The 11,420-nt window shown below is 42.8% G+C and overlaps 1 protein-coding gene across 3 annotated transcripts in view; it reads left to right on the forward strand.

The window, feature by feature from the left end:
- The window catches only part of IGBP1 (immunoglobulin binding protein 1), a 40,460-nt gene extending 29,985 nt beyond the window's left edge, over window positions 1-10,475 (forward strand). For all 3 annotated transcript variants that reach the window (XM_036411462.2, XM_036411467.2, XM_036411465.2), the window contains one exon: window positions 10,181-10,475. In XM_036411462.2, the coding sequence (XP_036267355.1) occupies window positions 10,181-10,323 (143 nt within the window). In that variant the 3' untranslated portion in view covers window positions 10,324-10,475. The remainder of the gene's footprint in view (window positions 1-10,180) is intronic.
- The last annotated feature ends 945 nt before the right edge of the window (window positions 10,476-11,420 follow it).

Consider the following 11,420-nt stretch of genomic DNA (forward strand, 5'->3'; position numbering starts at 1 on the left):
CCTGACATGCCTTGCAAGACCAGTTTCTTCCTCAGTACTTACATTAGAAAAAAATATAAAAAATCAATTATCTGAGGCCCTACCTTAAGAATTTGAGGGAAACAAGAACAGAATAATCTCAAAGTACATAGAATAAGGGAACAAAAATAGAGTCTAGTGGTGTGGTAGTGATAGTGATGCAAAAAAGTTGAACATAATGTACAACCCTATGACCTGGCAGTTTCACTGTTAGATATATAGTTAAGAGTGTGAGACTATACATTCACAAAAGACTTGCACAATAATGTTCCTAGCAGCATTGCTTCTAATACCCCAAACTGGACACTACTCAAATGCACATACATAATAGAATAAATAAATAATTGTTGCTATATTCACACAATAAAATTCTACTTAGCAAAACATTTATACTAATGGTAGTTTTTCAGCCATAAGAAACAAATATAGCTGAATTTTGTAAACATATTTATGAGTGAAGAAAGCCGGACACAAAAGAGTATATACTGTATGATTCCATTTGTATAGAGTTTAAACAGATGAAGATTCTATTTGCTGATTAAAAGCCTGTATGGTGTTCATCCTTAGTGGGGGCTTATGAATGGAATGGGACCTTAAGAGGACTTCTAAGGAATGAGTACTGTTTTCTATCTTGATCTGGGTACTGATTACATAGATATGTTCAGATATAAAATTTTATTGAGCTATATACTATGTTTTTTCTACATGTGTTAGGTCTAGTAATAATTAATGTCGTTTTCTAATACTTTTTTAAAATCGAATTTATTTAAACAATACAACAAAATTTAATCAACAATATAGTTGCTGTTGTTTTCTACTACTTGTGCCCAACGCTCAGGAAGCATTTTAATCCCTCTGTTGTAAAATTCTTGTGATTTTGATGCAAAAAATTCGGTCAATGCATTTTTGAGGCATTCTTCATTATCAACTTTTTTTCCAAGAAGAAAGTTTTGCAAAGAACGAAACAAATGGTCATCGGAAGGGGCAATATCAGGAGAATATGCAGGTTGAGGGAGAACTTCCCATTCCAACTGGCGCAGTTTTTCAGCAGTGATTCTTGCAGTATGCGGTCGTGCGTTATCGTGGTGAAGAATTACGCCCTTCCGATTAATCAGCGCGGGTTCTTTTTCTCTTAAAGCTTGGGCTAACCTTTCCAATTGGGCACTATACACTGCACTTGTAATGGTTTGGTTAGATGGTAAAAGTTCATAATGAAGAATTCCTTTAAAATTCCACCAAACACACAACATCACTTTTTTCGCATGCAAGTCAGGTTTTGGCGTGGGCTGCGGAGCCTCATTTTTGTCCAACCATTGAGGCCGCCTTTTCAAATTAACATACAGCACCCATTTTTCATCTCCGGTAACAATTTGCTCTAAAAATGGCAAACGGTTTTGACGAGAGAGGAGCGAACTGCAAATTGTGACTATGATTACGGTTGTTGTCGGTCAACTCATGAGGAACCCATTTTCCAAACTTTTGGACTTTGCCAAGTGCGCAATTGATTGGAAATTGTTTTTTGTGAACAATTTAAAGTTGTCGCAAGCTCTTGTTGGGTAATTTGAGGATTTTGCATCAAAAGAGCTTGAAGAGCTTCTTGATCAAAATTGGACACACGGCCTCGACCACTCTTGTCATCTAACGAAAAATTTCCCTTGAGAAATTTCTCAAACCAACGCTGGCATTTTCTGGCGCTAACTGCATCTTGACCAAGAGCACTACAGATGTTTTTTGCAGCCTCACTTGCTTTTCTTTCTAATTGGAACTCGTAAAGCATGCAGTGCCGAATATGCTCTTCATCCGCCATCTTCTTAGCCCTAGTTTTGCAACAAAAACCAAACCAAACACTAACTTTTTCAAGCAAAACTTGTTAATTGCACTTCACACGTTCTGTAGATACCACGTGTTTGAAGGTTATGTCAATACAAGTCAAAGCCAAGCAAGATTTTAAACGAATGTTAAAAAACGACATTAAGTATTACTAGACCTGATATGTTACCTATATATATAAAAGCCTAAGTGACCAGAATGACCAGAACGACCGGTTGCTATGACATGCACTGACCACCAGGAGGCAGGCACTCAACGCAGGATCTGTCCCCTGCTGGTCAGTGTGCTCCCACAGCCATCCTCCCCCAGCTGGCCAACCCCCTGTGTCCCTTTCCCCAGCCGGGAGGCCCTAATTGCCTGATTGGGGCTAGCCCCTGGGCTGGGATGGGTGGCAGTAGATGAGGTTCTTTTCCCATGGTGGCTGAGAGCTGGCTTTCTCCTTGGGACTGGCAACCAACCTCCAGTACCCTGTTCCTCCCCCCACCTGCACGTTCCAATCAGCCTGCCATCCACCCACCACAGTGACAGTGTGGTGGCAAGAGAAAGAGGAGTGGGGGAGGTGGAGAACTGTGTGATGGCAGAGCACTGACGGTGGTGTAGGCATCTGGCATCTGTTCCTTCCACGCCCAGCCCAGCAACTGTCACTTCCTCTCCCAACCCAGCCGCCCTGGGCTGGGATGGGGAGCCAGGGGTGGGTGGGGGCAGATGCGGTTCTTTTCCCAGGGGGGCCAAGGGCTGGTTTCCTCCTCTAGGCCAGTGGCCAACTTCCTTTGCCCTGTCCACCCCCCCCCTCTCCAGCTGACAGACCCTGCTGCCTTCCCACTGTGGTGGCAGTGTGGCAGTGAGGGAAGGAGGTAGGGAACCGCATGGTGATGGAGCGCTGACTATAGTGGCATCCATATCCAGCATCTGTTCCTTCTGCATCCGGCCCAGCAGCTGTCGCCTCCTCTCCAGCCTGACCCTGATCGGCCTGGCTCCTATCGTCTCTGATCACCAGCCAGACCTAGGGGCCCCACCCATGCATGAATTTCATGCACCGGGCCTCTAGTACTTTAATAAAAATACAAAAGACAACTGACAGATAATATTCACAACAGAACTAGGTGACAATTTATTCCCATGACTCTCACACTAAGCAGGTAAGGGAAATCACCCTCAGTACAAGATCAATAGGTGATTGGCATCTGTGTGGAAGGAAGCAGAAGAATTGACAGACAGACCATATGAACAACTGGACAAACACAAGAATTCCAAACAGCAAACAGGTATTCACTAAAAAGCATGGCAGTCCATTTAAGAACAACACTTGAAATAGGAGCAGTTTTTGCCACCAATAAAAACTGGTTGAGTCCAGCGTGCTCACACTGACGTGTTATCCTGTGCACTGAAAGGGTTTGGGTTTGAATCCCAGTCAGGGCTTGTGTGATGTTTCACTCTCACATTGATTTTTTCTCTCCCTCTCCCTTTTTCTCTAAAGTCAATGTTAAAAAGCATATCCTCAGGTGAAGATTAAAAAAACACCTGGGTAAATATAAAGGGCTTTCGTTAGAAGGTCTGATAGGGGTGGAGTAGTCTAGTCCTTAGTGAACTTTTGAAAATGACCCACCAGATCTCCCTTCCAGGACAGGGTTCTCCTCTGAGGAGAAATTGCTGAGAATAGAATTGAAACAATAACGAAAAGAAGGAAAGAGAAAGTCGAGATAAAAGTGTAAGAAAGGACCAGAATCAAGAACTAATTAAACAAGGCCTATTTCTTTAACAACAGAAAGACAACTTCTGTGAAGTTAGAAAAGCCACCCTGAACCTACTTCTTTCTAAAAGTAAAGGACGACTTAACCACACATCAGAATTAATAATAGGCTGCAGTGATTGTTGCACAGCTCTGAATATACAAAACAAACAAACAAACAAAAAACCTTGCTGATCTGTACACTTTAAATCGGTGAATTTTATTTTATAGTATGTGAAATGTATACAATAAAGCTGTTAGAAAGTGAACAAGATTATCAAGGCCAAAGTTCACACAAAATTACTATAAGGGGAAAAAGAATCAAGAGCATTTCAAAAAACAGCAAATCTAAAATATACTTTTTAAAAATAAGTTGAAAGACATTAAGAAAATTATATAAGACATGGAAGAATAGTATTAAGCCAGGTTAGAAGAACTCGAAAATGTGGTGACAACTTAGGGAAATTAAAAAAGAAAGAATAATTTTGCCTGGAGAGTGTGGCTTAGGACCTATGAGCCAAGAGATCACAGTTCGATTCCCAGTCAGGACACATGCCTGGTTGCAGGCTCGATCACCAATGGGGGCATTTGGGGGGTAGCTAATTGGTGATGTTTCTCTTATCGATTTTTCTATTCCTCTCTCCTCTCTTCTCTGAAATTAATAAAACATACTTTAAAAAAAAGGGAATTTTAGTACACTGCTGGTGGAGGATGCAGACTGGGGCAGCCACTGTTCAAAACAATATGGCATTTCCTCAGAAAATTAAAAATAGGACTCCCATTTGACCCAGTGATCCCACTTCTGGGAATATATCCCAAGAAACCAAAAAACACTAATCAGAAAGGATATATGCACCCCTATGTTCATAGCAGCACAATTTGCAATAGCTAAGGTTTGGAAACAGCGTAGGTGCCCGTCAGCAGATGACTGGATCAGAAAACTATAGTACATCTACACAATGGAAAATTCTTGCCATTTGCAACAACATGAATGGACCTGGAGAATACTATGCTAAGCAGAATGAGTCAGTCAGAGAAAGATAAGTATCGTATGATCTCACTCATATGTGGAATCTAATGAACAAAATAAACATAAACAAAGTAGGTGCAGAGACATAGAATCATGGAACAGACTGAGAAATTTTAGAGGGAAGGTGGGAATGAGAGGATGGGTAGGGAGTGATTAATCAGGGAACTTATATGCATATTAGAGGCCCAGTGCACAATATTTTTGCACAGGTGCAGTCCTGATGCCTTGCTGGCAATCGAAGTGTGAGCATCTGGCATGAAAAGACGGGTCCCAGCTGACCTCTGGGCAGCACCTGGGATCCTGAGCCCCCACAACCCCCTCCACCTCAGTCATGGTGACCAAGCCTCCAAACAAAGATGGTGGTCAGCTTGGCTGGATGCTGCAGGCCGGGGCTCAGCATGGGCCTCTGGGCTGCCCAGCAGTGCCACATGGAAGCTGGACATGCAGCACGCTCTCTCCCAGCTGGCCTCACAGACCAGCTCCTGCACAAACCCATGGGGAACCCAACTGGTCCCTACAGTCCTCTTGGTTGCAGCCTAGCTTATCCAGAAGAAGCTGCGCAAATGCAGTGTTGGTTCCTCACGGGCACCCAGCACCTGAGTGTGGTGACTTCCCCAGTATGCAAGCCCTGGTGTTCTAATTGAAAGTAGTAGGGGGAGTGAGAGCAAGCTTAGACACCCTGCATTCTCAGTGCACCTCCATCCCCTTCACCCCTGCTCCCAGATAGCCAGTGAGAGGTTGCAGCGCATCATCCAACACCCATTATGTTCTGTGCCACCTCCTGGTGGTCAACACATGTCATAGCAAGTGGTCAACCGCCCAACGAGACAGTTTGCATATTAGGCTTTTATTATATAGGATATGAATAGCCCATGGACACAGACAATAGAGTGGTGAAGGTCTGGAGGGGCAAGCGCAGGGTGGAGGGGCCCAATGGAAAAAAACAAAGGAGACATTTGTAATACTTTCAACAATAAAGATAATTTTTTTAAAAAATGTTTCAGAAATGAAGGCTGCAGCAGAGGAAAGTGATAGGAAATGCCCTACTAAAGTAAAAAGGAACATGTTTTAAAAAGATTTGACATATCAAAGGAAGTCAGGAAGACCTGGCATAGGATAGGATTAACTGAAGAAGAAAACCAAAGCAAGAAAAAAGAATAAATGCTAAAAACTAATAGGAGATTTTCCTGAATCTTAAAGAAAAAGATTTTATTATAAAAAGTGTACTGTGAGCTGAGACCGGTTTGGCTCAGTGGATAGAGCATTGACCAGCGGACTGAAAGGTCCCAGGTTCGATTCCGGTCAAGGGCATGTACCTTGGTTGCGGGCACATCCCCGGTAGGGGGTGTGCAAGAGGCAGCTAATCGATGATTCTCTCTCATCGATCTTTCTAACTCTCTATCCCTCTCTCTTTCTCTCTGTAAAATATCAATAAAATATGTATTTCTAAAAATAATAAATAAATAAATAAAAATAAATAAAAAGTGTACTGTGTACCTGAGAATTCTGACCCAAAATGACCAACAAATGATAATAAAAGTACTAGGCTGGAAAGAAGAAAAACTACTGTGGAAATTTCAGCCAAAACAAACAAACAAACAAACAAACAAAACAGGTGGTTTATAAAGGGAAGAAAATTAGATCACCCTGAAACTTTGACACTAACATTTCATGCCAAAAAAAAGTGGAGTAACAGATATTACAATATTCAAGGAGGGAAATGTGAGCCAAGGACATATACCTGCTAAAACTGTCTTTTAAGTGAAGGGTACAGAGATTTATCAGTATGCAGTAACTTAAGAGCTACTGTTCCCATGATTTCTTTCTGAGGAAATTGCTAGAGAATGAGCTTCAGACAACCAAAGTGATGAGAGAGACATTAACATGAGGACTGGTGGCAAGCATCCTATATAAGAAAAACATGTAAATTGACCATACCTCTGCTACTCTCACCAGCCAATCAGGAGTGAGTATGCAAATTAACCAAAGATGGTGGGTTAATTTGTATACACAAGCACCAGGCAGAGAGCAGAGGGGGAGAGCTGGTTGTGTGGAGGACTTGGCAGAGCAGAATGCCATGGGACAGAGACAGAGCAAGAAGGGAACACCCAGAGCACGGGGAGCACCAGGAATTCTGGGAGTAGTAGTTCTGGAGGAACCAATTATCTTGAAAAGTGGTAAATAATGTGAAAGTATCAAACATTTATTTTGTTTTTCTCCTGGGTAATCAAATAGTAGTAGATGAGGGTAAACCTCTCTTTATAAATGTATTCTAGTTAATAAAAAGGAAATGTTAAAAGTAAGTGTGTTACCTTTTTGAAACATATGGGAAATTAATGAATCTAGACATTGTGCATCAACAGCTGTGCCACCTGATGAGGGAAGGCAGCACCTCCTATAATCATGATGAAGGGATCAACCTGAATCAGATCAAGCCTCTGTATGAACTTGCTAATCTACAGAATTTCAAAAGAATATGTTGGACTGCATCATGACTATTCAATTAACAAAATCCAAGATTTGAGGAAACTCTACAGATCTGATACCCCCAGCTTCTTCAAGACAACATTTAAAGAAAGGAAAGAATGGAAGAGGAACCTCTAGATTAGGGGTGTCAAACTCAATCAGAGAAGGAGCCAAAATCTAAAATCCAGCCTAAATCGCGGGCCGAATGGTTTACTGAACAGTCATAAACTGTCATTGTGATGGAAACGCAGCGGAGTGCAGTGATGACAGCGCGGTGCGGGCCACATTGCAAGGCCTGGCGGGACGGATTTGGCCCGCGGGCCTTGTGTTTGACACACGTGCTCTAGATTAAAAAGATAACAAAATAGCTCTAGCTGGTTTGGCTCAGTGGATAGGGTATTTACCCGAGGACTGAAGGGTACCAGGCTTGATTCTGATCAAGGGCACATCCCTGGCACAATCCCTGGTCCTGATTGGAGCATGTGCAGGAGGCAGCCAATCGATGTGTATCTCTCAAATTGATGTTTCTCTCTGTCTCTCCTCCTCCCTTCCACTCTCTCTAAAAATCAATGGAAAAATATCCTTGGGTGAGGATTAACCAAAATAAATAAATAAATAAATAAATACATCATAAATAAAAATCAGTAGAAAAATATCCTTAGGTGAGGATTAACAACAAAAAACAAAAAGATACCAAAATATTTTAAATGGGCAAGAGTAAACTAAGAAATAGTTGGCTAAGTAAAAGAAATGAAATACAAGACTATATATTACTTGATTCTGTTTCTTTGAAATGCCCATCCTACACTATAAAAACCCAGAGTCCATAATGACCGACCAAAAGCTCGACTGAACACTGGAAGTCAGTCCTGCAGTCAGTGCTGGGTTGCCGTGGAGACCAAGCACTAACTACTGCCAGTGCGGGCGAGGTAACCCAGCTCTGGCTGCTGAGGGGACTGTTGATTAGCCTTTGCCTCTCTTCACCAGCAGCTACACCTCTTTCTTTCTTTCTTTTTTTTAATAAATTTTTATTGTTCATATTATTACAAATGTTCCTTTCCCCCCCACCATTGCTCTCCTCCAGGCCTCCATGGGGGCTGCTGATCAACCCCGCCTCTCTGATCAGGCCTGGAGAGAGGCCCGGATACACTGACTGGCATAGAAACTGACCAGTCAGAACCAAATCTGTGTGAACTTTGAGGGGCCAATGGCTACCTAGTAGGTAGAGCTTTTGATGCTGACTGGCATAGAAACTGACCAATCAGAACCAAATTGCCTGGCAGGGGAGAGCCGTTGGGGCGAGATCAGGCCAGCAGGAAAGGGCAATTGGGGGCAGCCAGGCCAGCAGGGGAGGGCAGTTGGGGGTGTGATCAGGCAGGCGGGGAGGTGGGGGGGTATTACTTGTGGGTGATATCAGGCCAGCAAGAGAGGGCAATTAGGGGTGATCAGGAAGGCAGAGGCAGTTGGGTGTGAGATCAGGCTGGCAAGGGAAAGCAGTTGGGGGTGAGATCAGGCTGGCAAGGGAGAGCAGTTGGGGGTGAGATCAGGCAGGCAGGTGAGCAGTTAGGAGTCAGTGGTCCCGGGTTGTAAGAGGGATGTCCAACTGCCAGTTTAGGCCCAATCCTTGTCCGGCAGTCAGACATCCCCTGAGGGGTCCCAGATTGGAAAGGATGCAGGCTGGGCTAAGGGAACCCTTCCCCTCTGTTCACGAACTTCGTGCACCAGGCCACTAGTAATAGACAAATCTATAGAGAAAGAACGCAGAATAGTGATTTCCAGGGGCTGGAAGAAGGGAGGGAATGTGAATTAACTGTAAATGGGCACAAGGGGTCTTTTCGGGGTAATATAATTTTCTAATTAGATTGTGGTGATGAAGTCCCAACTCCATACTAGAAGTCATTGAGTAAAATGTGAATGTACAAATGGACAACTGGTGTCTTGGGATGCACATTTGGATTATAAAGCTGTAATGAAGTCCAGAAAGTTATTTCTATAAAAGGTGGTACAGTGGTTACCTTTGGGGCAGAGGGGAGAGAGTGTTGTAATTTGGAAGATGCTCATGGAGAAGCTTTGGGATGAGTACAGAAGATGTTTTGATCCAGATGGAGGCTATATAGATATAGCCTCCTTGTGAAAATGAAAGTTAAATATATATGATTTACAGTAGTATTCTTTATTTTACAATAAAAGTGTTTTTAAAGAACACAAGGCTCCTAAACTATTAGAGTAGATCAGATCCCCACACATTTCATTCTTTATCATAGTCATGAAACTGTTTCTCATAAGCAAACTCAGAGTCAACAGGATATGTTTTTTACCTTGGAAGAGAAAACAATTAGTGCCAAAGAGATATAGCAGTTGGTTCAATTTCTTTTGGGTGTACACTGCTTGACAAGTGCCATTTGGACCTTAGACCCTGTTCCAGTCATGTGCAGAATAACACAAATATTCTCTTCTGGTAGGTTCAACTGCCCTGTGATTTCCAATTTTACACACAAGCAAAATTGTGTGACTACCCTGTTTCCCCAAAAATAAAGACAGTGTCTTATATTAATTTTTCTCCCAAAGTTGTGCGAGGTCTTATTTTCAGGGGATGTCTTATCTTTCCATGCGCTAGGTCTTATTTTCGGTGGATGTCTTATTTTCGGGGAAACACGGTAACAGGAAATGGATGCAGGAGGGGAAGTCACTTATATATAGTTCCTGCTCCTTAGCATATCACAAATTATAAAATACATATTTTTTTACTTTAGTGTTTTGGCTTGCTGAGATTTTGTTGGTCACTTGGTAGTTTGCTTTTTTGGGGGTCTTTTTCTTTTTGGGGGGCTGACAGGGATATTTAGCCATTTTAGTAATAATTCTTTCCCAAAATAGAATTCCTCCTGAGGGACAACTTTTATGTTTTAGCTTTCTTATGAAAAGTACTCAGAGCACCCTTTCTTACTGTTGAACATGTCCTCTGTTAGGTATCTAAGTGCTCTCCCTGCTTCTGCTGGCCCCAGGCAGGCGGACAGCCATATGCCTTGTTCTCATTTAATGTGATTGTGTTTAGAATGGCTCTGAGGTTCCTGACATTCTGTCACTTTCTCATTTTTCTACTTTGGCAGAGGCCAAAAGAGCGGATCAACAAGAAGATCAAGAACAAAGGGAGGAAGAGGAGGATGAGCAAACACTCCACCGAGCTCGGGAGTGGGATGACTGGAAGGACACCCATCCTAGGGGCTATGGCAACCGAAAGAACATGGGTTAGTCTTTCCACAACAAGATGAGACGACAGGGGGCACACATCTTCCCCACAAAGGAAAACTGCGCAGTCTTCCCCTCTCTGGGCTCCTGCTTCAGCTCTACCAGGAAGGCAAAGACACCTAATCTTGCTTTGCGTTCAATAAAGTGTCAAGCAATTAAGTATGTTTTGTTCCCTAGGTGATGAACCAGTGATTCTTATTTTTGCATTATCGTAATCATGTTGTATTTCAGATTCTTACATAGGAAGATAAGGAGTACTGAGAAATGACTCTATAATCAGTGGCTGAATGAATTTTCCTTAAAAATAAAGTCCTTTCTATTATAACTATACAGCAATACTGGTGTCAGCTGGTTTTGTGTGTGCTTGTAGAGGGGACGGGGGTCAGGAGTGGGTCCCTGGGCTTATGGAGAGATCCTGGTTGTCTGCCTTTGAACTGGGCAGTGAGTTTCCCAACCTCAGATCTGCAGAGCTGGGGCTTTCACTCTTCCAACCTAGCACTGTGAAATAACTTAATACCGCTCTACAAGGGGTGAGTACAAAACCCAGGACTTGCTCTGCCACACACTTTTTTTCAGGAATTAGAGATGTAAATGAATGGATCTTAACAATCCTAACTGGTCTTCCTTGCCTTGGCCAGGAGAAATGAGATAAATAGATCAAGTGTTATGAGAGCCATCTTTGGTATGCATATGAGGCTGGGGTCTTTACCCTCGTGGAACTATTTGCCATAACTCTTACTTAGGGAGAAGAGCACCTCAGGCTATAACGTAGCTCTTGAATGGGCCGCCATGGAGCATTTTGGCCCTTCTTACCTGTGATGTGCAATACCTGACACAGTCTGAAGTGATACTTGTGCCAAGGCAGTCATTTTGCTGATGAATAAGGGGCGGTTGACTGGGTGTGGGGCAGATTAGCGGTTTCCAACTGGTGGTACATGGGGTCCAAAAGGTTGGCTACTGCTGGTACAGATGACACGGAGAAGTACCTACTTTATGCAGTAGAAAGAAGACATGTCCTCAGCCCTTGGGTTGATAGCTTTAAAAAGCAGCCATGTGTTAAAGATATGTATAAAAAACACTTTGTTCTAGTGCCTTTGGTAC

The sequence above is a fragment of the Pipistrellus kuhlii genome, unplaced genomic scaffold (genome assembly GCF_014108245.1).
Source record: "Pipistrellus kuhlii isolate mPipKuh1 unplaced genomic scaffold, mPipKuh1.p scaffold_m20_p_40, whole genome shotgun sequence".
NCBI lineage: Eukaryota > Metazoa > Chordata > Mammalia > Chiroptera > Vespertilionidae > Pipistrellus > Pipistrellus kuhlii.